Source organism: Chaetodon auriga, chromosome 16, assembly GCF_051107435.1.
Source record: "Chaetodon auriga isolate fChaAug3 chromosome 16, fChaAug3.hap1, whole genome shotgun sequence".
Taxonomy (NCBI): domain Eukaryota; kingdom Metazoa; phylum Chordata; class Actinopteri; order Chaetodontiformes; family Chaetodontidae; genus Chaetodon; species Chaetodon auriga.
The window spans coordinates 14,458,288-14,485,204 of NC_135089.1; the positions used below are offsets into that span (position 1 = coordinate 14,458,288).

General features: G+C 42.2%; 3 protein-coding genes across 4 annotated transcripts; all 3 read right to left on the bottom strand.

The window, feature by feature from the left end:
* Nucleotides 1-62: 62 nt before the first annotated feature.
* Nucleotides 63-3,253, bottom strand: mcrip1 (MAPK regulated corepressor interacting protein 1). The gene is made up of 5 exons (XM_076751545.1): nucleotides 3,158-3,253; nucleotides 2,342-2,435; nucleotides 2,028-2,146; nucleotides 904-1,008; nucleotides 63-792 (listed from the first exon to the last, which is right to left on the bottom strand). The coding sequence occupies exons 2-5, from the start codon at nucleotides 2,347-2,349 to the stop codon at nucleotides 728-730; spliced, it is 297 nt and encodes a 98-aa protein (XP_076607660.1). The 5' UTR covers nucleotides 2,350-2,435; nucleotides 3,158-3,253; the 3' UTR covers nucleotides 63-727.
* Nucleotides 3,254-3,919: 666 nt separating this feature from the next.
* Nucleotides 3,920-6,570, bottom strand: ppp1r27a (protein phosphatase 1, regulatory subunit 27a). The gene is made up of 3 exons (XM_076753128.1): nucleotides 5,793-6,570; nucleotides 5,450-5,600; nucleotides 3,920-4,853 (listed from the first exon to the last, which is right to left on the bottom strand). The coding sequence occupies exons 1-3, from the start codon at nucleotides 6,226-6,228 to the stop codon at nucleotides 4,733-4,735; spliced, it is 708 nt and encodes a 235-aa protein (XP_076609243.1). The 5' UTR covers nucleotides 6,229-6,570; the 3' UTR covers nucleotides 3,920-4,732.
* Nucleotides 6,571-16,400: 9,830 nt separating this feature from the next.
* pecam1a (platelet and endothelial cell adhesion molecule 1a) lies at nucleotides 16,401-25,963 on the bottom strand. 2 transcript variants are annotated; one of them, XM_076753466.1, is made up of 16 exons: nucleotides 25,868-25,963; nucleotides 25,727-25,750; nucleotides 23,926-24,219; nucleotides 22,880-23,176; nucleotides 22,533-22,793; nucleotides 22,100-22,381; nucleotides 20,765-21,061; nucleotides 20,409-20,690; nucleotides 19,737-19,869; nucleotides 19,536-19,603; nucleotides 19,314-19,367; nucleotides 18,804-18,893; nucleotides 18,641-18,697; nucleotides 18,028-18,050; nucleotides 17,876-17,949; nucleotides 16,401-16,766 (listed from the first exon to the last, which is right to left on the bottom strand). In XM_076753466.1, the coding sequence occupies exons 1-15, from the start codon at nucleotides 25,917-25,919 to the stop codon at nucleotides 17,917-17,919; spliced, it is 2,247 nt and encodes a 748-aa protein (XP_076609581.1). In that variant the 5' UTR covers nucleotides 25,920-25,963; the 3' UTR covers nucleotides 16,401-16,766; nucleotides 17,876-17,916. The 2 variants fall into 2 exon arrangements, with proteins under 2 accessions (XP_076609581.1, XP_076609580.1); XM_076753465.1 differs by lacking the exon at nucleotides 17,876-17,949.
* Between the last annotated feature and the right edge of the window lie 954 nt (nucleotides 25,964-26,917).

Here is a 26,917-nt window from a genome sequence, read left to right on the forward strand (position 1 = left end):
ACTTAGTTTCCTCTCTCCATGTTCCATGGTCGATATTTATGTCGGATCAATGCACACAAGAGTACTGTAAAAGTCTTTTATTTCAACATTTTGTTTCAAGGCTTTGGGGAGGGGAGTTAACTAAGGGCAGCATACTTGGGGAGGTCTCTACTTAGTAAAGTCCATTTGAGGGCAAGAAAATTTATAATAAAAATGTTGGCCTTCTACATTGCATTTGGCTTCCAAAACTTGCCCATAAAGTGTGTATCCAATGTGACCCTTACATTACCTCTACAATTTACTGATCACGGAAACTATCTTCCAAAACAAACTTAAAAAAGAAAAAGAAAAAGAAAAATAGAAGTCAGCCCTTTCACATTTTCCTCCAAAGTCATATAAGTAGCAGTAGTAAAGAAAATAGGGTTTGTATTTAAGACTGCAGTCTTCTGTGTCCTGTGGAGAGTTTGCATCAGTCCCATCCACATAAAGAATGTATGTATGATGATTTTATGACTTGAAAAAACAAACCAAGAGACAGGAGGATTTGTGCTCCCTGGAATCCCACTTCTTTTCTTCTTAGTTGCAGAGGGTAAAAAAAAAGAGACTTGCGTTGCTATGGTCCAGAGTTTAGAAATGATATTGGCATTCTGTGCTCGAAGGGCCAACAGGGCTGACATTCTGTCTGATGGAGGAAAAGTTCTTGAGGATAATGGGTGCAAAAAAAGGGACTGGGCCACCTTGAGAAAGACTAGGACTTCTTGGAGTCCTGTGTGTTGCGTTTCTTGAGGTCACTCAGGTCCACTGGTGTGAAAGCTGCAAGAGCAGACAAAAACACATTGTTCACTGGCCTGTGCTTTATTCAGTTAATCCTTTAGTAACATAAAAATAAAATCCACTTCACTATCAAGTTACACTGTAACTTACAATGTAGATTAGGATTTGGATTCTTCTCCACATACTCCTGTGGTCCACGGTCATTGCGTTCACTATTTTGTGTTGATCTGATATCTCTTAGCACACACTGCCAAGCTGTGAAAGAGTAAGGACAACAATGCTTTTATTATGTTTAGGAAATCTTATCTTACCCTGCACACTTGTTAACAATGACATCACAAGACAGACTGGAGGTAAATAAGAAGTTCACCTTAATGAAGGAGAGACATCTGTAGTTAAAGTGCCCAATGTCACTGCATCCCAGACAGTGTGTTGACATTTGGTAGCTTGCAAACTCATATTTTACTTGTAGTCATGGACACTTCTTCCACTTTTAATAATGATGATTGAAGTGATCATCAAAAAAGTTATCTGAAGTATGTGTGGTCATTAGCACTACACTGTCAGTCACTGTCCAACATCTCGGTCCTACCTCACAGACACCACTATTCTCAGGACTAAAGGATTCCCTGAAGCTTTTGACCTCAAGTAGCTCTATGGAGTGTTTTTTCTGAGTGGGTCATGCACGAGGTGGTGAATATGCACGAGGATGCACATGCAAGTGCATGCCCGACACATGGTCCTCGAAATGATTTCAGGCTATTCCACTGATCTTCAGGTGGTGGTAACATGCCGAAATAAAAATGTGTCTTGAAGAAGGAAATGCATTCGACACGTTTGTTAGTCCTCAAGTACACACACAATGAGTTTTGATGGGAAGCAGAATATTTGTTTGTTTATAAGAAAACTCCATAGGGCACCTTTGAAACCCACACAATGAACAAGGGGTGCTTCTCTTGGTTTTGCAAACAGTGAAAATAGATTTATCCTCGAGCAGCACTGTTGGCCTCTTGAATTGAGGAGAGGGTATGCTGACTGAGGCGTGAAAATGCTGTAATGACACTGCTGTTTACAAATCATGTCCTCACATTCAAGTGGGCACATAGCCTGTTTTCTTGCTCTATAAGGTGCTTAAATCATTAAAGCTGTGAGCCCATTATGTTACAATGTTGTGTTTAGAATAACCTACTATATGAATTAATATAACACACGATCATTAGTAAACCCCCCAAAAAACACTGAGATCCGATAACGATGTAAGATGGTGTACTTACTATCATGTATGAAACGCACATTTTCCTCATGTGCTGGGGTAAAAAGCTCCCCGCTGTTAGTGGGGGATCTGGGGCTTGAAGTCCGCTTGTAACTATTCACCATCCTGGGAGCAGATGAGCTTCACAAATATAAAAAAGCAACAGACATTCACAAGACTTTTAAACATTATTTAATGTAAACTAACCTTCACATAACATCATTCTGTTACTTAAGTCCAAAAGCAGTATATACCGAAAACAACGTGATGAAATTGTAATGCTCACTATTAACATTGGCTCATTAACACTCGAGTGTCACACTTGTTATTACAGACCTGGTCATTCTGTTTGCAGTCTGTACTCGCTCCTCGCTCCTCTATGGTGAGTGGATTTGGAGAATACAAAGGTTCAGAAGTCCTCAGCTGAATTCTAACAACAAACCACTGTGTCAACTACAGCACACTCACTTGATCTCACAAATCACTTTCTAAATGACATAACACAGGCCTAACAGCACACCTCCATCAAAACTTACTGCTGGAAACAGTAAACTAGTGACACTGCTGGTTAGCTCAGAGTTAAAGTTGCTAGCTATTTACTAGCCACTTAGAATAAACTCTAATATCGTCTGAAGTGTTCTTAAAAGTCAAGTGACAATACGAGTGTTGTAGTTGTTACCATTAATTACTCTCTGTACACGTAAGGTACGCCGTGCGTCTGGAAGACATGAAGAAATATTGACGTTAGCTAGCCACGGGCTTTTGTTTACGTTTTTACTTCAGCAGTTTCAACAGTGTTAGCAGCAGGCTACAGAGCCAAGCCCAGCAAGTAAACTACTGCTCGAATTCTCATCAATAAAAGTATCTATTGTGTCTAAAACCGTTTCTGCTTTTTCGGATTTATGTACTCCTATAGCTATGTCCTGGGGGACAGCTAACAAGAGATTTGCTGACACAATAATTTCAGCTAACTTTGGCTAGCTAGCTAGCTAGGTGCTGATTTACATTGTCTTGTCGTAACGTTAGCCTCAACCAGCTAATATTTTGCGGCCGTTACCGGTCCCACATATTTAGTAGAAAGCCATTGAGGGCAGTTATAAAAAAAAATCAAAATGTCCAGCAAAGGGTAAGCCGTTAAGATTTTAAACATACCTTTTAATGGCCCTTCCTTTCGATTTCTTTATTCAGAGATTCTGTACGCCGTTAGACCTGACTAAAACGTTGCCAATGCCAACCAATCATTTCCGGGAAAAGACACGGAAGTGAAAGAGTTCTCTCGTCAATAAACGCACCATATGTGAAATATTACACACAACAACAACAACAACCAACAATAATAAGAGCTATTATGATCATTATAATTGTTCAAATTAACACACACACACACACACACACACACACACACACACACACACACACACACACACACACACCGTATAACTGATCAGGCATACATGGAGGCTGACCTTTCCCACAGATGTGAAGTTACTTCAAAAAATGAAAATGAAATTAGCATGTGTACGCAATTTACATGGTCCATTTTCCAACAACTTTCTTATCACTTTAAAAAATAAAATAAAATAAACAAAAATCTGTGTCTCCCTTAATAAGAAATACAACATTACATTACATGTTTTCATTGCCACTACTGTATTTCCATTTTACATTCATGCCATAGATTTCTTACCAGGAAACAGTTTCGTTCTCACTTTAATTAAAATGTGCTATCACAACTTTAAATGGCGGTGGCACTAAAGGCTGACCAACGTTGAGGGCATGGCATGTGTCCCAGGTAATCTTGTAACATGGCTTCACACAAAGAAGATGACTGAAAAGCTACAGCTTGAAGTGATGGTGGAGAAAATGTCAGTGTTTTTCTTCATCAGACTACACAACATCAACTCAGTCATATTTATAAAACTTCTCTTTATTTATGAAAACGTACAAAAATAATTATTGAAGAGAAAATTATAAGACTTTCATTGCCGACATTTGTATATCTACTGCAGGACACAACAGAAATACATCAGGGAACAATACTGCAGCAGTAGCAGCATAAAGTCAACATTTTTTTTTTTTATTTCTGACCATCAGTCAAGTATCAATTATTAATTTGGCTGATCCTCTCTCTGCCCAGCAGTGAGGATACATAAGTCTCTCTATAAAACACAAACATCTTGGCTTAAATTCTACAGTCTGCAGAGTGCAACCAGCTACTTAAAAAGTGTCTGTTTAACACTAACACAAGTGAAATAAATTAAATCCAAATGCACATGAGTGTAGAAATGAATATAATTTTCTCCAGAAATGAATAGATATTCAGACCTGGACCATACACAGCAGGTAAAGATGACATTGTGATTCGGTGTCACGTTGTTGGTATTGTATTACATGAGTTGAGAGTAAAGACAGGGAGATATTCATTAATGTTTGTGGTATAGACACGGGCAGTATGACAAATAAATGAATAAATGAAAAAAATAAAATGAACCAAAAAGAGAAGAACAGCTTACTGGAGTATTGTTTCATGGCTATATGTAAAAAAAAAAAAAAAAAAAAAAAATCTCATGGCGAGCTGCGGTGCACTTTTGAAACTAACAACACAAGCACCATCCTGTTTTACTGCCCCATCTTTGGCTCTGTTCTTCCACCCTGTTTTTTTTTTTTTTCTTTTCCAAGTGGCTGCTTAGCTTTCTGTCTTCCCTCCTGGGTCCTTGTGGTGCCCAATCACACGCAGCCTGCCTCAAAAAGTTTGACCAGCTCTTTGCAGTCTGGGTCGATGAGGTCTGCAGGCTTCTCGCCGCTTTCGTTCTCAACCTCTGTGCTGGCTCCCTTCGACAGCAGGTACCTGGGTGGAGAATGAAGCAGAGCATCGTTAAACAGAGGTTCTCAGATATAAAGAAAACATGGCAGAGTTTATCAGGACTGCAGTTTTTTTTTAAATTTATTATTTGTTTCACTGTCTCAACTCAAAGTCCTCAGAATAAAGGGAATTGTCAAAATGCAGTGGTATTAGTTAAACTGTCTGTATTGTTGGATGGATATTTTATAACATTTTGACATTATAAATTCTCTTCTGACCAATGTTTTCCATCTCATTTAATCCCTGAGTTTTTTTCCTGCTGAACACCATGTTTTGTGTGTGTTGTGATCGTTGAATTATACAGTTTCACATTTCAGTGTTCAGAGCCAAACTGCCAGTGTTGCAACCAGATAAACTTTATTTCTGTAAAGCCATTGCAATAAGGTGACCTCTCCGTGCTCTTTGAGGGACATCTGATGTGTCTATATTTAATAGAAAATGAATACATAATATAGTGTGGGTTCAAATGCATGTTCTGTATTAAATTAAAGATTTGCTATGGAGTAAAAGTTTATTTTAATTTATTGTGTGCCAAAAAGCAAGCATGACCAAGACGGAAATGTTAAAAAGTCATGTGTCACCTGGCGATTTCTGGGTAGCCGTCACTGCAGGCCATGTGAAGTGGCGTCCAGCCATCTTCATCTCGCTGGTGAACATCGGCGCCATATTTCACCAGCAACTTCACCACCTCCAGGTTTCCTGTTAGCACAGCTTCATGTAGTGCTGCCATACCTGCACACAAGACGACATCAGTCCTCTGCTGCAGCACTGCTGCACACAGCCATGCAGTCAATTCCGAAGCCTCGATCCTCACCGGCTGCCATTATTTCTAATTTCACAATAAAATTTCAAGCTTTAAATGTATGAGTCCCTGCAGGCAAAATCGCTGGAGGAAACAGTAAAAGCTGTGGAGACTGCGCTCACCTGAGTGGAAGAGTGTATCCACACGAACCTTCCTCGCTCTCATGAACCGACCGATTTGCTCCATATCTCCCCGTCTTACAATATCCTGGAAGATGATGTCATTGGGGAAGTGCACAGTTCTCTTTGCAGGTGCGACAGGTATTACTGGCGCAGGATGCTCCTGAGGTTGTGTGCGCTGTGTGGAACTGTACCGTGAGCCTTTGTTGTATGAGGGGATGTATGTCGATGCAGGTTTGTAAGTGGATGTGTAATGTGATGGAGTATAATGTGTCGTGCTGTACTGTGTCGGGGTGTACTTTGTCGTAGAGGTATATGTGGATGTGTAGTGCGTCGGTGTGTAATGTGAGGGGGTGTAATAGCTAGGCGTGTGGTATGTTGGTGTGTACTGTGAGCTGCGTGTGTACGTTGACACTGGCACATGGTAGTTGTACTTCATCCCTGCAGTGGTTGTCTGTCCTCCCCCTTTGCTGTCAGCCCAGGAGGAGGGAAGAGAGAAATCCAAGAGAATGCACCAGTCCAATGAAAGAGCAGTATCCTTTGTTCTGTGTCCTTTCCCCTTCTCCTTGCTTGCTTGTTATCCTTTAACTTTCCAGCTGGAGAATCTCCTGCCGTTACTGCGGAGTACAAGCGTTTCTCAAATCCTTTGCTTCACCGTGTTCCAGTCCTCGTCTCTTAGCTTGGACGGCCGTCTTCTTCTCGCCTGCTGTGAATCTCTCCCTCCTGAATTTGAAATTCTCTCTTTGCACAGTGTGTTTGCTGTCGCACAGAACTGTTGTCCAGTGGGGCAAGTGGGAGAGGACCCCTATATACCCTCTGTAGGGCTATTTTAGGGCCCAAGATCCAGTGACTTCAGCCTAGAAATGAGTGGCCCTCGCCCAGCTCCTCCCACTGTGCAGCCATATGTGCACTGACACAGCAGCCAACCCTAGATCATAAAAATGTTGACAACCAAAATGTTCCCCTTGAGTCTTACTTTAGAGATGCATCTTCTCACACTAACATCGAAACAACTATGATCATTATCAGAATTAAATGTTGCCAGAAGAGGGAGACTGTACCTCAAATATAAAGGAGGTCTGTAGCCCAGTTATTTCTCTATTTTGGGCTATTACAAGCAGTTATACACAGCCGTTTTCTGTGAATCATGTTGTTTTGGTGCTATTAACAAGAGGCATTTATTGCAGGACGTATAAACAACATCTAACAAAAACAGCACATGATCTCATGTTGGCATGTGTTATTGATTTGTCTGCTTACATCATACCCGATGGTGCAATCCAATCTTGGTAGACTAGAGACATTAGAAAGTGATTTCAAAAACACTCTTACACTTTACTTTTAGAATAAAGAAGAGATCTTTAAGTAATGTATTGCTACTGCCTGTTTTCACTGTGTTCATCCATGTTCCGTCTCATGTTCCATGTTGACCTGCAGGTCCGTCATGTGACACTTTGCCCTTTTGCATCACAACCAGATACACCAATAAAATTCACCCACCGAGGAGGTTATGTGTGGGAGTGTTGGTATGACCAACTGAGGGGGCAAAGCCACTAAAATGTAACCTCTCCTCTCAAATGCCACTGAAAAGTCACATGATTTCCAGAACGGCTGCTATTTACAACGCTAAACTTTTGCTACACTCTGAAATATACGTGGGAAAATGACAATTTCTGAAGAAAGATTGATGTACATAGAGCAAAAATCCTAGAAGAACAATGTAGGTTTTTATCACTGAGAGACTTCAGTTTGTGTGAATGGAGCTGTAACATTGTGCTGGCGTCACCAGCTGTCCCCCAGACAGACCTCTAAGATGGGCCGAGCTGGTTATAACTGGTTTCCCAACCCTTTGGAAGAGGACTTGGGCATTTCACAGATGCTGCCAATGTAACAGAGGAAATAGCATAGCTGCCATCCTCCGGGTTTTGTTTCTCAAAACAAATCCAACCACTTAAAGGTGTGACCTTGCTCCAGAACTTGATCACCTCTGTTGTAATTTGCTGCCGTTTTAATGTGCTGCTGTACATTCTGCATAATTTATTCATATAACTCATCACTTTGAGGGTATTTGCTCACCAGTGCACCTTCTAGTTTTGTGTGTTACACAACCAGAGGAGGGAGACGGCTCAGATTATCCCAGCAGGAAATGATCAATTAATTTCTGTCATGGTAAGAGTTGACCCCGGCCCTGAATGCCAGCACGATTTATTATTCATCACACCCCTGCACTACTGGTCTCTAACCAACGGGATCAGGGGAGAAAGGCTTAGAGCTAATGTCTAGACAAATTGAAGTAAGAGTATTTGAATGTTCACAGCTCGAGGAAGAGACTTTTAGCAGCAGCTATCGGGTTTCACAGTCTCTTATATGGTATCGAGGGGGTGCAGGGGCATCCCTGAGCAATGGTGATAGTCCTTCCAGCTTCCCTCGCTCCTCTCCACACCGACTTCCTCACCAGAAGACACGAGAACCTCGGCCCGTGGAAAATGTTTGTTTGTTACAGCCCAGTGTTAGGCCTGCTCTGGATAAATGCCAAAGAGACGTCTCACACGTTACGGCTTCTTACTATACATAGTCCAGGCTGTCCTCCCCCTCCCCACCAGCCCTTTAGGGTCTGTGCTATGATCTGTCAAATTACCAAGAAGTCAGAGTTGAAAACATTCAGGTGTACAGAATATAACCAAGGACATTACGAGCAGCAACAATCACAGACAGATTAGGGATAAAGTCAGAAGTTTCACATCTGTATGGTGTCATCAGTTCCCTGATTTTTTAGTTAGTTATGGTGAGTAATAATGATCTATGGCACATATTGCTTGGGAATCTGGTTTATTAAATGCTTTGACACAGACGAGTCTTTGTGATTAAAGTGCATTCATGCTGAAATGATGACACATGACTCTCTCACACAAGACACATCAGCTGCTGTTCCTAATGAAAAGCATCACTATCAGTAGCTTTGATTCTGGCCCTGATATGATTTAACATTGCACTAGCTGCTTGATATTTTGGATTCGGACATATCTGTCAGTCCCGTTCATCCAACATTCATTCACAGAAAATGTTTTCATGCTGTTGAATCTTTTACTTCAAAGACAACTGCGACGTCTTGTTTACAATTTTGCTGGAATAAAAAATCAGGGCCTAATTACAGCTGACTTAGAGCAAATCAAACAGCATAGACAACTAAACACAAAAGCTGATATTTCTGACTTATTATCAACAAAACATTGTTGATAGTCCGTCAATTGGTGCCACCAGTGATCCATTTGTGTCACTTTACAACACTACCTCAGTCCTCTACAGCCAGGTATTCAGGGACAAACAGCTCAGGACACACAAAGCTCAAACCAAATGACAATTTTAATGGCGGCCTGACACAGAGGCTTATCACTGGGCTATTCATGTTACAAAAAGGCCAGCAATGCATTCCTTAACACTCGACCGACTCACGTGATGCAGGTAGCAGGCAGGTTGGTGACTCCATCGCCTAAAAATAAGGTGTGTGAAGCAGCCTGTCGGTGTATAGCATGTTATGAATGCAGGCTGCCATCCTCATAAACATTGTTGTCTAAAACGGTCAGTGTAACACAAGTCATATGTATCTGTGAAAATTCAGTTTGAATAATCCACATGTATGCAGTTCACAGCTTCGGTCTGACTCTTAGCAGGAATTTTAACTACACGTGGGCAGTCTGGGATTTGTTGATTTTAGGGCTACTTCGATAGAGAGGTGGTTTGGTCTGAGGGTGTATTTTCAGTAGCAAAGATGCTAATGAGTGATCATAGAGATATTATAGGAACATTATAAGAATATTATTGGCCCAAGAATGTTCCCCTCACTCTTCCACAGCTACACATTGCCACTTGTTCATGATGATCATGAAGGTGACACTACTCTATAGAGCACACAGGCTGCAATATAGTATAAAATTGTATATTTGTACTATATAGATTAGAGAATTTTATAGAACCAAAATAAAACTGAAAGAAGAGCAGGACTTAGAGAAAAAGGTCAATTACAAATCTGTCTGCCACTTCAGCACCACAGACAGCACCGTGGATTTATCAATACACAGCACAGATAGGCTGCTGATATTTCAGATTCTGACCTGCACAAACCTCAGTCAGATAAAGGATCAGTGAGTCAGGCAGACTGGACTAACATAAGGGGGATTCAGTTTGGTCATTTTGTTAACAAGGAGAGATGGTATCCTTGTTCATCCCCCCTCAGATGTCCTACTGCACAGTAGGGCACAGGGGAATCAAAAGGGATGCTGGAAGATACATCTTTACAATAGCACCACCTGATCTTGTGAGGCTTTACCCCTTTCTCAGAAACCACCCCGTTGTCCCGGCACATGCACTTGCAGTCCCATGGGTGACAACAGGAGAAGTGGTTTGTTTCTTAACAGGCAGCATAATGAGCACACCTGAACAGTAAACACTGCAGGGATTAGTGTGGCTGCATCCCCAGTGGGAGACACTGACTGGGGTTGAGAAGCATCTGGTTACAGCTCACACATTGGGCTGAAAAAAGGGAGTTGGAATCTAAATCAGGAGCATGTAATCCTCTGTCGTTCAGTGAGAAAGAGGGACACTGTGATGCCCGTGGCTGTGGAGATCGATCCATCTGGGGAAACAGAGATTCAGAGTAAAAAATGAGGCGCACTGACCCTAATTTTCAGATATTTGTTAGACATCAAAATCATTAGATTTGCAATAGCAGCTGTCTAATAGAAAATCATGTACTGTATCTACTGCTAATTCACCTTTCCAGCCCTTATGGCAGGCCTGGAAATGATTAGAAGTATTAGATCATCACATCCCCTTCTGTTTATTACTCACAGTGAAGTCAGTTAGAGGGCTGCACACACACTCACATAGCTCTGAAGTTACATCCAGCTGATGTCTACAGCTCTACGGCAACTCATTTTATTTGCCAGTTGGTTATTTGGTTAAAGCACTTTCATACAATTGATGCAAAGCAACACATTAATTATATAGGATGTGTAATATGGATCTACTAGAAGTACTGCGGTTGATTTGAAGAGACATCAGCATTTTTTTTAATGTGGGTCTGGTGGAAAACAAATAACATAATGGACACCACGGAATGGTACCGACAGCAGCCCATGTTAGTGTATTTGAAAAGACAACTCTTTCCCGAATATCTGCTTTCTCATTCAAATGAAACAGCAGCTAATGCAGCAAAAGTCCACGCGCTTTTCAGAAATGTGCATTGTGCTCGTGGTGGATCCTCTTGTGCATGTAGACTAATCAGTTGGCGTGAGGTGAATTCACAAATGGATGAATCCCCGCACAGAGCCAAGCGTTAGACATGCCAACCAAAAGTAAATTGAGCCATTTGCTGTTGAAAATGAGTCCAACTGCCATCTGGCCCTACATACATGGCATGGCCCTCATGGTTGCCATGCCTGCGGACTCTTAAGTTGCTGAACACTCCCAGTCACGAGTGCAGAGTTTCCATGGGAATTGGTTCATATTCATTACCACAGACACAGAATGAATCTGGATTTTTTAGAAAACAGTTTAAATACATGTTTGTACCCTTTCTGTTTAGTTTTTTTTTTTTTTTTTTTTTTAATCGTATTTAGATTTTGTTTCACATAAAACCCAATGCTTCTCTCAGCTATGATGGCTGGATCTAAAAAACAGAAGAGAAGTGAGGGGCACATGTTTTGTATCAATTAAACATGATAATTAAAGCAGCCCTCCAATGATTTTAGATATGAAGTTAGTTTATTTGTCAGGAGGGGTTCTACTCAGCCTGTCAACACAGTGTTATGATGTCTGTTACTTTAGAAAAAATGATCACAATAACATCATGACAGTCGAGCTGTGCTTCAATTCTCACCATTCATTTTCAATCTGTGACTGTGTGCATACTGTACGACGGACTCATGTACATGATCTCAAATAAAAAAAAAAAAAAACATCTGTTCAACCCATCTGGGTTCAGGTAAGATGTGAGTATATCATTAATTAACGCTACACACAGCTCATGTAGACCTAAACAATAACAGGTGCAGACTGTTGGAGGTGAATGAACTCTGCAGGCTGCTTGCTGGGAGTGTAAATGTGTTTTTTGTCCCAAGAGAAATAGAACTGCTCAGACCATGTCTACATGACATAAGAAAGGGTGGAGTGTGTGAACCCGTGTACCCGCATGACTCTGCATGCACCTCCTCATAAACACTTACAGTCTGATATTTTCCAGTGACCCATGTAACCCAGAATTAAAAGGCTTTCCGTACAGCTTTGAATAAATACTCCAATGAGAAGCCCTGAAGCGTTTATAGACTGTTTAAAATAGTTATTTGTATACCAGTTGGGGACAAGGCAGAAAAGCGGCTGCCCTGCTGAGAAGCGGTTGCTGACATTGACAAAGTATAAAGAACGCTGCCCTGCAAAGAGGTAAAGGCAGTAAACAGGTGCTGCAGCTGTCCGGGACACAGTGAGAGAAAGAGGGCTCGGACTTAGCACAGAGGGGAGTGGGAGCAGCACCAAGGCTGGCTGACTGTTTGTGTGAGGATTGGGTTACCTTAGCCGAAGCCTGCATCCATGGAAAAGGGGGTCAGAGGTTAAAAGTTGTGCATATGTGAGCCTAATTTGTTGAAGCCTGATTGCACAATGAGGGCGTGCGTTTCGGTCTGGAAATGGTCAGCGGTCAGTGAGGAAGAGTGAACCTCCTCCTCCTCCTCGCCTGCCGCTCTGTGCTCTGACCAGGTTGCACAAGGTTACGGTGAATTAATTTCCTGGATCTGCGAGAGCTTAAGCAATGAAAGATGGAGGACATCGAACAGGTGGACTGACTAAATCTAACCTTTGCTCAGCATATGAAGGACAATGGAGTTGCACTCTTTCATACAATGGGATGCCTGAGCTGCCTGCAGCCTTTATACAGCACAGTGACATGTGGCTGTCGTCAGTAACAAGAATAAAAAATATACTGTATGTACTGTTAATATAAAGACTATTGCAATTTCATCTTTAATTCCAGCATTTTCCACCAGGAAAACTGTTGTGTTTAATGCAGCATTACAATATAAAAACACATGCATGTATAAATAGTTACTATTCTGCAGTAACATAAACATACTTCTGAGCAGGCTTCAGACAAAAACCCAGACTGCGCTATACTGCAGGTGCTCATCCCTAATGTCCCAGCACGACTCCTTAATGAGCCTTGTACCACTATGTGGTATGTAGGAAGACAAATGGGCCGTGAAATACCATCCTTTTGATAAATAACTCTCTGGATTCACAATTCATTTTTATTATAAGTCAGCTGGAAGGCTTGACATTGAATTGAGGTCATAGTTTGCACAATGTATTGACTGACTCACAGTTTAAAACAAATACTCTCCAATGAATTGAGCTTGTTAGAAACAATGATCACCAGATTGACACTGGCTTTGTTATGAGGCAGGAGGTCATCACAGGAAAAGGTATACAATGATGTGCTCAGGTTTATGTAAGTAATCTGTGCAGGACACATGACATCAACAAGACGGCTGTCTTGTTACATCATAGTCTCATTGTATCACGTATGATTGGATTGCTGATTGTTGTAGCTATTGAAATGAGTACACTGTATACGCGGATGCATTATACTGTCATGTGCATATAAATTAAAATGCTTCTAATAAAACACTGAACTGAACACTTCACAACTCATTTGTCTTCATCATTTGTTCCTTTTCCGCCTTTACAGTCATTAGGAAATCACTTGATGCAGATAGTGATTTCATTTTTACTTTTATGACTGTTCTTCATGAAAGCAGCCTTACACACAGTAAAGTGGAATATACTGCTGCCTTTTAACCACTACAGTACATTTACTCCTATTGCAACAATACAAGGATGCATTAATACCGGAGTCGTAAATACAGTATATGTGCACAATATGCGTATAGGGACATACATATATCAGAAATTAAATGAACTAACGTAACACGTTTATAATGTGAAGTGCAAATATATGATCCCATAAATTTAGAATACCGTGGCTGAGAACATAAACGTGCCTTTGCAGGAGGAAAAAGACGAGGTCTGTGTGATGACCTCATTGGTGCATCTGAAGACTGCAAACAGCACTGGCCCCATAAGGCCAAGTCATAGATGAGATATTCCCAGAATGCATTTCACAGGGGTCAATATGCTAATTTTAGCACGGCAGCCAATGGCAGTTCAGGAGCTGTGCTCCAGATACAGGAGGGGCTGGATCAGGTTACGTGGCGGAGACACAAACAGCGTACGTGCAGTCATAAAGAAGGGCCAGAGGACTCTACTGGGCCTGTAAGACTGATCTATCTCCATATGCATGTCCATGACCAAGCCCCTTTCCTTCCTTACCACACTATTGGCACCATAAGTATTGATCATGTGACAGTATTACTCTCTGGGGTTGGTGGTAGCCTACTTGTAACAGGATCCTAAAGTGCTGACACAGTAGTAAATCCACCGTCTTCGCCCCTGACAGACAGTTACGATGTGAGGGCAGAGCGGCACCATCCTTGGGCAAAGTGCACCGTGTCTGAAATAAGAATGCACTCAAAGCACTCTCCTCTTCCCTGGCATGCACACACAGTTTTGTGGCTCTTGCAGACAAGCTGGTTAAAATGGGTGTTACACGACTTTGTGGTTTTGTCTTTGGGTCAAATGCATCCAAAAATAAAACCAGTGCAAGTTGAGGCTGTGCGTTTCTCTGCCCACTGTTTAATTATACTCCAACAGCCTATTTCTAACAACTCTGATACTGTATAACTTACACTGCTGCTATTCATGTAACACAGTATCAGGTCCTTTGCGTGATCACTGGTGCTCGAATATGCTGTTCTCTCCTGTCAAGGCCAGCCTCCTGGTTAAGTAATGTGATTAATAAACCATGAGTCAACTATTCTATCCTCAGAGCAGGGCTGAATTTTCATTTTGGCACCTCAGAGCTGAAGCCCAATCCATTCATACATGCCTCTGAGGACCTCACAGAGGCCATATCAATCTGCATATGAGAGCTCTGGGGGCCTGGGGGAATGGTGCAAACCCTGGAAATACTGTACCACAACCCAGTGTCACATATTGCGCACACATTCATGAAGACTTAGCACGATAGCAGCGCTGAACAAAAGCTCAGAGGTGGCGGCTCAGGAGAGATCAGATGCTTACGACACACATACGCATGCACATGGACAAACTCCAGGCCGGCAGATAATGAAGATGAGCGTTTCAGCTCCTGCGTAGGCCAGTCTATACGTTCGTCTGTGCTAAGAATGGAGATGAAAGCATGTGACTTGGTGGCAGGCTGTTAGCTGTGGTGTCAGGTATTACAGACTCACACATGGATTTGATCTGTTGTTCAGTGTTCATAAGAGTTTCCTGTAAAGCACAGATCCTCATAATCCAGGCTGTCGACCGCAGTTGCCACGAACTGAGTGAACCCGATGTATGCGCTCGAATGCTGGTCCAGTGCAGCACCTTTTGCAAATTGCTCCGCTTACACCTGCTGACAGGTGAAAACCTTGTTTCTGCAACATGTCAAGCTGTGACGATGACACCACACTTCTGACATCCACAGGTCTTTGAAAGAGGCCAACACAAACTATAAAAAGAAATATAAATGGAAATCAATAACAGAGGTTTAATGTGACAACAGAAACATACAGTCAGAGTAGAAATATATGGCTAAAAGGCCTTTTTATGGAAGACATTTTCAAGTCATATCAGGGAAAGAACAGGCGTAAATATGATAAAATTAATGATGGATGAAATCCAGCATGTGTTCTACGTATTGTATGTATTTTATTTCAAGTATTTTTTTAAAGATAATATCTAAACTGCTGTCAGATAAATGCAGTGGAGTAAAGAGTGCAATATATCCCTCTGAAACATTGCGGATTAGAAGCATAAAGTAGCATAAAATTGAAACACTGAAGTAAGAGTATGTCAAAATTGTACTAAAATACAGTACTTGGTGTACTGGTGTTGGTCTTGCTGTCACGCTGTCATGGCTTAATGGGACACTTGAATAGAACAAAGCCACCATATGTTACATTATGTTCAAAGCTAAGAGCTTCCTGGATGTAAAGTAGCACTTAAAGTCTGAGTACGTGGCAATTATTAATATACCATATCTCCTCTCAACAAGAGATTTAGCTGCGAAAGACATCCGGTGTATGGGGACCTTTAATAAGTTCACGTTATATCATTCAATTAAACATTAGCTAATGGAAAATGAAACTGATATGTCCTGACAACACAGTGAGAGCCCCTCTCACAGTAAGAGACATCACAGCCAGATGGCACTAAGTTTCCATGCGGCGCTGCCTGAAGTCTGTCCTCTGGTGGCTTTAAACAGAAACCACTGGCTGTCACACAGCACAGGCGGCTGATGAACGCACTCCCGGCCTCGTCGCTGAACAGGCAGCATCACTGCTGCTCTCACTTCAAAGCTCTTCCTATTCAGATTCTGTCACCGCTGCCACCAGTGGAAGGATACACACTTGAACGTCTCTTCCTTTAGGGTCATGACACACATCCTCTCTCTGTGGTTTGGCAAGAAAACAACCAATGAAGGAAAGAGAAACACTTCGCTTAACAAAAACATTTTATTTGCCCTTCATAGGCAAAGCATGTGAACTGACAGTGTGAGATGTTTCTTGCAAAGCGTTACAAAAGTACAAAAAGTGTATAGATGTTTAGGGCTGTTTAAGGTCATTCAGCACAAAGGACTCCAGCTGCATTTACAGGCGGATAAATAAGGGAATAAATATTCTTGTTGGTCACTTAACAGCCTGGCATTGGATCACGTTTTCACTCCCCATGGTCAGCGGCGTTGTTATCAACGCTGCTGTCAATCTCATCTATGTGGTCATCCCGTGCACTGTGGTGACCATGGTTACCGTGGTCACCGTGGTGATCCGCATCATGATTCAGCTGTGCGTACTCCACTGACCCCTGCGGAGAAGTGACAGAACAAAAAAGGAATATGACGCATGTGTGAAGAAAGAGATCGCCGCACGACACTCATGGCCAAATCGATCAGCACGACGGATCGACTGCTTGTAATTAGCTTTCTGTGATTCATGCCACGGCTGCAGCTCACTCATCTTCAACAAAAATCAACAAAGAAGTGAGAATATGCAGAGAAACAAGAAGAGTTACAGTTTCAGAGGTCAAGAGAGACAAGGCAAAATATGTAATGACACACAGAGTCTAAAAGTTTTGTGGGAAAAAAAAACAACATAACTGCTGCAAAATATACTGAAACAGTAGTCTTGAGCTGTGCAAGCAGCTCTGTGAGGCTGTACTGAGCTAAATGCTAACATCAGCGCGCTAACATGCTCAGCGAGACAATGCAGACATGCTGATGCTTTGCAGGTATAATGTTTACCATTGTCACTACATTACTTAAGCGTGTTAGCATGCTAATTTTTGCTAATTAGCACTAAACACAAGGTATGGCTGAAGTTGATGGGAATTTAATCACAAAGGCACAGAATTAAATCTGGCTTGATGAAGAAATGAACACTTATGAGATCATTTAAGTTATTATAAGTCATCCTGAGAAGGACATGAATGTCTGAAACAAATTTCATTGCAATCCATCAAAAAGTTGCGAAAATAATTCAGTCTGGACCGAAGTGGAGGACTGACCGACCAGCACTGCCTTCCCTAGATAAACGGTGCTACCGTGGCCTAAAGTTAAGAGACTGTTACTTCAGTTAGCTGAGTCAGTTCAGCAGATGTTGATTACCACAGAAACATCCTTGAAACCCAAATAAAATAAAGTACAACAATCTATTGCAGGGAAGTTTATTCCTCATATACGGTGCTGAACTGTAAGTGTCCCTTTGGACTCATTTGTGTAGACACATTGTGCATGTTTAGCTGACCTGCTGTGTACTGACTAACAGATTCTGGGTTAATTAACTGGAATTAATTAGCTGAGATTCAACAATAGAACATGACTGGTGCCAAATTGCACAGTTCTTTCTGGGACACTTCCTACGCAATTATCACAAATTCATGAACCAGTGAAATAAAGTGTTAATACTTTCAGTTACCTGTCTACAAACACTAAAAACTGACTCCACAGGGTTTCCGCTTATTGCACTGTGTCTGTCGGTGAGAGGTCTCTCTGAGCAAAGACACAACAGAGTCATGAGTGTGTGCCATGTGCATGCGCTGTAAGCATGATGTGTGTGTTTTCACTTACACCATCCCCCTGCTCTGGAACACCTGCAAAAACAAAGCGAGAGGACAAGCTCAGGAAACAAAAGAGGAGTCGGAGGATTAAAGGAGGGCTGGTATAGTCATCAACACTTCCATGAGCAAGATGCCAGGTCCCAGGAAACCGGGAGCTTATCACGCTGCACACAGTCACACTAATATGTACATGCTAATACAGCCTTTATCTACAAGTCTCTTCTTATGGCCTCATATTGAGTTTTCCTTTACTTCTGCTGCATCATTGCTGTGAATACAGCTGCCATGTAATCTGTTAGGAGCTATTAGGAGTCAATGACGGAACAATGGACGAGCGTTTCCCTCGTGAGTATCAAACAATGGAGAGTATTACTCAGTTAGTCTTAACGGATGTACACGCTGTTTGGCTCTGATTGTTAGAACAGGAAGTTCTCTTTGACGAAAACAGGAAGTGGACACCTGGAGACTGGGCGCTCTGTTTTAATGGGACATTCTTAACTAACAATGCAAATGTTTACAGTCGGAGCTGATCCTGTTTCCTGGCGCTTTTTGTTTTGTGGCCTGATTTCTTTCACTACGTAAAATAAGTGGGGTTGGAACGAGGAGCAGGATGTTAGTCGTACCTTGCTTGGAGTTCCGCACTTCGCTGTACACCGTGTCTGTGCCCTTTTTCACCGGAGCTGTCACAACAAATGCACAATCATTTCAGATTGTGTTTCTAAGATCAAAATGACATTGGCGCTATCACTGTACACTAAAAATAAACAGATTCAGAGACACTCTCACCTCTGTTAGGATCTGCCTGTCTGGTCTGCACCTCAGTGTACTGAGGTTCTGCCTTCTCTGGAGAGATCACACTGTTCTGGTCATCAGACTCTGCCATTCAAGACAGCAGCAAGCATGAACAAAGTTAAACTTCATTACATTTAATTTCAAATCAGACAGTAAAACAGTCAAATGAAGGAATATTTAAAGACTAGGGCTGGCATTTACGCCTGCTTAAGCCACTTTTTCTAAAAGCTGCAGAGATCAGCTGTCACAGGAAATGACTGAGCCTTTTTAAAAAATGGAACAATGTTCTTTAAGCTCTTCAGTTTACATCTTCAGCAGGAATCAGTGGGCTCAGGGTGGAGGATCACAGACAGGACAGGGAGGCAGCGAGAGACAGACTAAGATAATGTTGGTCTTGGTCTTTTCATGGGATTTGTGGACAGTAAGAAAAATGCAGAATAACACAAGCCTCATTATTTTATATATAAAAAAAAAAACTGAATTAAGTTCATGCAGTCTACTCACCAGAGCCCGATATGTGTTCGCTCCAAACACTTTTTCCCATCATGCCTGGAGTGACTGCACAGAGACAGAAATAGCCTCAGCGGTTGAATCAATACAAACTGCACCACTGCTTTAATGCTTTCAAATTTACAAGTCAACACTTCTGAATTAGTTTACTAAAGCACATTTCGCCCCTGAGTACAATTTGCAGCTCAGTCTGTGCATCAGTATTATAGACTTTACCATTGGCAGCCTCATTGACCTCTGACTGGGTGAGGCTCAGCCGCTCGACTTTGGTGTTGGCTGACTTCCTAAGACGAGGTGGACAGAAAACACAATCAGCTTTTTAAAACAGGAAGCTGCACGGGCGTCACCACACTCCCGTAACTCACATCGCCTTCAAAAACACTGACTTTTGGTAAGAGCATGAGAAATGTTTCTTACACTGACAGCTCGCCCGTTGTTTTCCTCTTAAATCTAAGGAGGCGTCTTTTGAAGATGACAACAAGGATCAATGCCAGTATGAGCAGGATGCAGAAGAAGGCGATGAGACCTTTTTTCCAGCCAGCCATCTTAACTGTAGAACAGGATCAAATATACAGCCGGGTGTGAATTATATTACCATTTTCTCATAACACACAATCCAGAATTTTCTCACACGACCTCCTTGCTAAAGTTTATTCTGCACCTGTGCTCACTGCAGAGATGAGCGTTAGCTGGATGCCAAAAATGTGAATGAATGCAAATTCCAGCACCGACTTTAAATGTCTCAAGTATTTATTATATTATTTAAATTTAATGTTTCTGTAAAACCTGCCTCAGGGTCTGTACTTCACACTCATTGTGGCTCAATTCTTTACATTCTGTGCTTGGCCTGTAAGTATTCTAATAAACGCTGAGTCAAAAAACTGTGTACCCTTGTGGTGAGCCACTTTTACAACAAGATGAAAACCAAGCAAATACTTTTGTTTTTCCGACAGCACAATGTTACAATGTCCTTATGTAATCCATTATATTTTGCAAAAACCTCCCGACTCTCTAAAACTCTGACTGGTCCTCACAAAGAGCACACACCCACGACCCTCATCACCACCATTCACTGAAGATCACACACACCTGTGATGGTGATGGTGTGACTTTGTTGGGTTTCGTTGGCAGGGTTGGTGCACACACAGTAGTATTTTCCTTGGTGTTCTCCTCTGACATTGTTGATCCTGTGGGACGCCTCCAGTTTCCTGGAAGTCTGGGAAGTGAGAGCTTCCTTTACCTGAGTGTGGTACCAGGTGAAGCTGATGGGAAGAGTGCCTCTCTGAACGGAGCACACAAGAGTCACGTCCTGCCCCTCAGAGACGTCTCCCGTGCTATGGCGCACGCTCAACACGGGTTTTGACACCGGCTCTGCATGGAAAATGTATGTTAGACCACGTGATCACCGATTTCTTTGAATGCATTGTCGTCATTCCGCCACTCACCAATGATGTTGGTCGAACGTAACAGCTGCCCTGATTCTGTCACAGTTGTTCTGTGTTGACTGTTTTTGGCGTGGCAAAGAAAGTTGTCTAAGTCCAAATTCCTGTAGATAGCTGAGGAGTTAAAGATGGCCTCTTCCCATGGCGTGCTCACCGCCCTGGTCTCAAGCAGCCTGTTGGGGCCGTATAGGGTGTAGACAATGGGCAGAGTGCCACTGTCACTGTGACAGAGCAGCTGGAAGCGCTTCCCCAACACCAGCGTACCCCCAACCACACTCAGCACAGGTTTTGAAACAGGAACTGGGGATAAGATAGTTAACAGTTAGTCAGTGCAACAGAACAAGACACAGACAAACAAGACTAAGAGTCTGCAGGCATGCTAGCAGCTCTCAGAGCTATATCCTCCTGAGAACCAAGGAAAAAAAGTATCTTTCAATTTAACTTTGTTTGTGATTTCCTGCCTCTTTGGAGCTAAAACAATAACTCACAGTTTAGAATTTTGTAAAAATATTTTTATTTTAGATTGTACAGCATGTCCACTGTAGTGGACTAACAGAACGATTTTACCGTAACACCACGAAATCATAACAGGCTGACAAGAAAACAAGAATGTCAGTCCATTTTTTAAATGAAACTGAACATTTGGCCTCTATCTTTTGATGAACTACTGAACAACATTGACATTATTAAACATTCATAACATTGCTATTATTATTCCTAACAAAAAGTTTAACTGAACTCTGACTCCAATTTTATGATTCCTGACATGTTCATAAACAAGAAAATGTATGATTACCATAGTTAAAAAACTATATTTTAACAATATTTGACTTAGCTTTTCTCTTTTTCTGGCATTTGCATTTTGCTGCTGTCTCCGTTTCGTCTGAATGAAAACCTGAAAACAAAGTTCCCCTCATCCCATCCAAACACATGAAATATCACTGGAAAGGCCAGGATGTCCTCTAATGAGCACACCAGGTAGGGTAGCTCTAATGAGTCCAAAGATATAGACCAAAACCAAATGTCCACTACAGAGGACATGAATGAATAGGCTGGCTCTCAGGAGGATATGCTAATGTCGGGATGCAAACATGCTCTCAGTGACAATACTGACATGTTGATGTGAGGCGGGTATAATGTTTACCACATTCACCATCTTGGCTTAGTGTGCTAGCATGACAACATTTGCTACTTGGCTGTAAGTGCAGCACATTAGATATCTGAGCCTGGATCAAAGTGGTGGACTGACTGACTGACCGACAAACAATGCCGTCCCTAGTATTGCTGCCTGCCTCAAAACATCCGAACCATTGTAATTTCATGCACTTGATGGCTCACCTTTTGCTTTAACAACAACTGTTTGGCTGTCTTTTATAAAACTGCTTGATGGAGAAGCAGCCTGTGCTTTGCAGGTGTAGTTGCCATTTCTATTAGGGTGTGCCACAGTCATGTATGTCTCTGCACTGGTGAGTTTGAGGTTATCTTTGTAGATGGAGAACCGCATGGTGTCATTGTTGATCCTCTCAGGAACGTAAACAGATACGGAGCAGGTCAGCTTGAAGCGCTCTCCCTCAAATATGTCCATGGGCTGCACCGTCAGACGTGGCTTTGAAAACAGCTCTGTTGGAGTGGGATCACAAAAAAATCAAATATTATTCAATGTATATGTGGTATATTTTTTAACTGCGAACAGAAAAGGCTTTAAGCCTTAGATAAGAGGGGACTTTATGTCATATTACACGTCATAACAAAGAGGATGTCCAGTTCTTGCCTTTGACTGTGATTACTTGATAGGTTTCTTTCTGCACATTGCCCCACTCTGCCTTGCACACAAGCTCCCCGGAGTCGCCTTCTTTTGCAATGAACCGATGACTGAGGCTGATTGGTGCTTGCTTGAGGATCCTCCTGTCTTTGGTAAGGAACACTTCAATGTTCTTGAGCGGACTCACCACTTTACATACCACCTCCATTATGTCACCCTCAAAGACATTTGGGGAGGGCAGCACATTCATAATCGGGGAAATGTAGAGACCTGCATGACAGAATAATCAATCAGACCTCAGTTCTTTGAGCAATCAGATCTTTTCATGGTGACATAACAGCTTTTGATCCGCTCACCTCTGACTATCACTGGAATCTCATGGCTGCGGTTGGAGCGTCTGGGCCCAGAAACCAAATTGATCTCATAGTCGCAGTACAGGAAGCTGTCTCCAACCACTCTCAGGACCAGTGTGGTCTCTGAGGAGTTCCCAGTGGGCGCCAGCTGTTTTAACCTCTGAGACTCTCCGCTCCTAAATCTCTGGTAAAACCGGAAGATGAGGGAGCCTTTCTCCTCCGGAGCACTACAGGTGGCTACGAACTCCTCACTCTCATAGGGTGTCGTCTTATTCAAATAGAGAATGGGGGTCTGCAGGCCTGAGGAGAGGAAAACCCAACAGGACAGCTCTTACTCTACATACTGTTATCCTTCAGATATACAGTAATAGTATGCATATATGAGCTAAAGCAGTATGAGGAATATATCAAGTCAAAAGAGCATTTTGTTATGCTGCGGGAAAACATTTTGGCATGACAAAAGATATTATAACGTCAAAAAATGTAAACGTCAGCAGCAAACTCTAATAAATACAAAACTAGCAAAAAAACCTTGTTATTCTTACAGCATCTACAGCATGTCTGCAGCAGCTCTCTATCAAATGTTGAAGATTCCTTGAGCACAGCACCAAGGAAGTATTTTAACAATCGAGGGATTTTTGTTTTTGTGGCATAACTTTTCGAAACAACACAGCCACAATGTTCACTGTGATTGATATTTAACTCCAGAAAGTTTTAGGTGTGTGAAATGGTTATTTCTCCTGTAGACGGCTGGAAATCAGTCTGAAATCTTCTGTCATGCTGTGGAAAATGGTTGACAGTAGGGTGAATAATTCATCAATTGGAAAACAAAATACCGCTCGTTTTGTCCAACTAGTTTATGTTGACTTTTCTCCCCACAACTGTGCTGAGATATGGAAGAATTTCAGGTTTATTATTACATTATTTTTCACGCTATTCTACAGCGCATTGTACTATCCTTGTGAGATAAAACAATAATAAACCCAAACAGCTGAAAGCTAATAAACGCCGGTTTGAGAAATGCATCAATAAGCCATCTCCAGCTTTACCTGTGACTTCGAGTTTTTGGATAAAGCTGCCTCTGCTCTTGTCCTTGACTGTGACCCGACATTCATAATTCCCAGAGTCTGCAGCTCTGGCTGGGCTGAGTTCATACTCGACTGAGTCTTTTGTGGTGGTGGACGAGTGGATGGGGACGTCGTCCTGTGTGAGCTGGAAAATATGTGTCAGGTGAGGGATGTTGTCATGACTGACGCTGACCTGGCAGCGCAATGTCACCGGTGTCCCGCTCTGAACTGTGCTGCTGGGCAGGATCGCAAGGCCGACGGCATCTATAATGAATGCTGTATACATACATTAGAAAGAAATAATGTCAGTAGGGGTGCATGTCTCATTTGTATAAAACCAACATCAGGGAGTGAGCCAGTAACAACAGTCAGGGTGTATTATTCTCTCCACAATAAAGGTGAAGACTGAAGGAAGGCACTCCCTGGCCACCATCTACTGCAGAGTAAGCAGGAGCTGCTGAAGGAAGGAAAAAGCTTCAACAAACAGCGTCTGACCCTCCCTGCCCCTCTGGGAGAGCTGTGTTGATTTATCCCAACTTGTGCTCTGCTGCAGCAACAACAGCACAGTGTAACCTGCCTCAACAGCTACCAAACAATCACTTAGTCCAGATCCTCAAAGCACTGCTGTTAGTTTGGGCCCAGTGAGGGCGACTGCGGCTGTGAATGACTGAGCTAACTCAGCCTCTGGGGAAATAGCACATATGTAAAGTGAGAAAGTTCATTCTTGACCTTGATAATAGTAGTTTGACAGAATCTTAGCTCAAGGTCCATCTACTTGTCACAAAGCTGTCAAAGCTCTGGAAAAAAATGGTGGACCTTGAGTTAAGAAGATCTTGTCAGAGATATAAAGGAATATCCAACATTTTTGGACATAAGCTTATTTGTTTTCCTGCTGAGAGTTAGTTGAGAAGATTGATACTGTTCTTATGGCTGTATGCTAAATATGAAGCTTTGGCCAGCAGCTGCTTAGCTTAGAATAAAGAGTGGAAACAGTGTTAAACAGCTGGACTGGATCTGTTTGTAAGCACATCTAAACCTCACTAATGCTTCGGATCTTTGTTCAATTTATACAAAAACTGATGTGTAAAAAACATTTTTGCAGTTATTATGTATCAGACTATTTCTTGACCTGGAGGTGTATCTTCCCAGCGTCTCCTCTGTTTGCTGGCAAAATCACGCTGACAACAAGACTTCAGGTTAATTAGTGAGCTTTAGAGGTGCTGGGCGGCAGATTGTGCTAACTTTCCCTCTCTTTCCAGTCTTTGTGCTAAGCTAAGCTAAGCAGCTGCTAGCTGTAGTCTCATACTGAGGCATGGCTGACGGTGTCAATCGCTTCATTTAACTCTTCACAAGAGGCGTGTTTCCCAAAATGTCCATAATTCTTTTCAGACACTGGCTGCCTCTATAGCCACTTAGCCAAGAGCACAAGAAGAAAACAAGAAGAAACGAGCATTTTAATTCAAATTCATGTTGTTTGAAAGCTGTTCAAAATTTGGGAAGTTCATTCAAACTCTGATTTGAAAGATCACTCAGCCTCACCTGTGACAACTAAAAATAGCTTCAATGAATCTCACCAAAGACTGAAATTATCAAGGAGGCCACGAGTGCATGATACAATGCCTGTTCCCTGCAAAAAATAACTGCGAGGAAAAAATAGCTTGACTGTCTAATACAGCAAGGACTGGATAACCTGAAACTGTCTCATCACTGGAGAAACTACACCCCCCTGGACCAATTATTAAACAGGAGTCAAATCTATATGGTGTAATGTAGCTATACTTACATGACTGTCCTCTGGCATATTGGCCTGTATTTGGAGAAAAGCAGAGAAAAGGGAAGAAGAAACAGAAGCGGGAATCATGAAATTAGGTTCAACTGAAGGAACATCCTTTATCCTTTAAGCAGCACAACGGTGGGTCCTTACAGTGTAAGAGGCTGGTGAGAAGCAGCAGCAGGTGGGGGGGTCTGGAGTCCATCCCGAGTGATGGCGGCTCACTGTTGTAAGATTAAAATATTAAAATACAGAGGGATGAGGAGGACAGAGGGGCAGTCAGAAGGACATGGGAGGGACATAGGAAGGGAGAGGTGGAGCGTATGGAGGACAAGCTCTGAAGGGTGGCGGTGCGGGGGTGTTCTTCGTCTTATCATAAACACTCCTTGTGCTGCTGGCATGACCAGGAAATGGCTGTTACTTCCTCAGGAATCTACCATTTGCTATGTTCTCATTAGTGAGTGAGAGAAGAGGAATTCCTCCAATAATGTCAGAGAGACTCAGAAGAAACCTTCTGACCTCGCAGACCTCTTGAGTTCTCCCTCAACATGAAGGGTGTTTCTTACATAATTCAACAGCTAAATATGAATGACAATCATTTAGAGCTGCATATTCTGTGCCCACATCTGGTGATATTAGAGGCCGGACTGTGGCTAACCTCATTCCACTTTGCTCAGCCCACAGTCTCACCTCCGAAATTGCTTATGTCACCTGCTGTTTCTTTACTGGACTGCAGGGAATTGCCACTGAGCCATGCTCCAATCTCTAATTAAACATATTTTGTATAAGCATAATCAAAACATGCAGCGTTCTGACAGCACCACCGTTCACCTCGCAGCCCAGAATCCCCTCCTGCTCCAGTGCTCCGTACCCTCTTGTTAAAAGCGTGAGATGAAACTGTGATGGAGGCGCTGAATCATTTATAAGATACAAACTAAGATCTTAGAAACTGCCAGGCTTTAACTGCAGAGCTTGCAGTGATGATTTATATATGGTCACGTGTTGGGACAATCTGGAGAGAAATACACAACATAAGGGAATGACGGGTCATGATGCTGCAGTTGGAGATATCAATCCTTCAGTTCATCTACAATCCAGCTGAAGAGGAATTAGACTTGTGTAGGCAGGTGTTATTGTTGGACAGGTGTAGATTAATCTTATACAAATACTGTAGATGTCATGGATGTGCCTCCCATCAAATAA

What these genes read in the sequence shown, in the direction of transcription:
- ppp1r27a (XM_076753128.1), bottom strand. Translation starts at nt 6,228, where the DNA reads ATGAAGTACAACTACCATGTGCCAGTGTCAACGTACACACGCAGCTCA. An exon ending in GGATACACTCTTCCACTCAG is followed by an intron (nt 5,601 to 5,792) that starts GTGAGCGCAGTC and finishes TCTTGTGTGCAG; the next exon opens with GTATGGCAGCACTACATGAA. An exon ending in GGCTACCCAGAAATCGCCAG is followed by an intron (nt 4,854 to 5,449) that starts GTGACACATGAC and finishes TTCTCCACCCAG; the next exon opens with GTACCTGCTGTCGAAGGGAG.
- mcrip1 (XM_076751545.1), bottom strand. An exon ending in TGTGCGTTTCATACATGATA is followed by an intron (nt 1,009 to 2,027) that starts GTAAGTACACCA and finishes ACTCTTTCACAG; the next exon opens with CTTGGCAGTGTGTGCTAAGA. An exon ending in TCCAAATCCTAATCTACATT is followed by an intron (nt 793 to 903) that starts GTAAGTTACAGT and finishes CTGCTCTTGCAG; the next exon opens with CTTTCACACCAGTGGACCTG.
- pecam1a (XM_076753465.1), bottom strand. Translation starts at nt 25,919, where the DNA reads ATGGACTCCAGACCCCCCCACCTGCTGCTGCTTCTCACCAGCCTCTTA. An exon ending in CCAAAAACTCGAAGTCACAG is followed by an intron (nt 23,177 to 23,925) that starts GTAAAGCTGGAG and finishes TCCTCTCCTCAG; the next exon opens with GCCTGCAGACCCCCATTCTC. An exon ending in TCAAGTAATCACAGTCAAAG is followed by an intron (nt 22,382 to 22,532) that starts GCAAGAACTGGA and finishes CCACTCCAACAG; the next exon opens with AGCTGTTTTCAAAGCCACGT.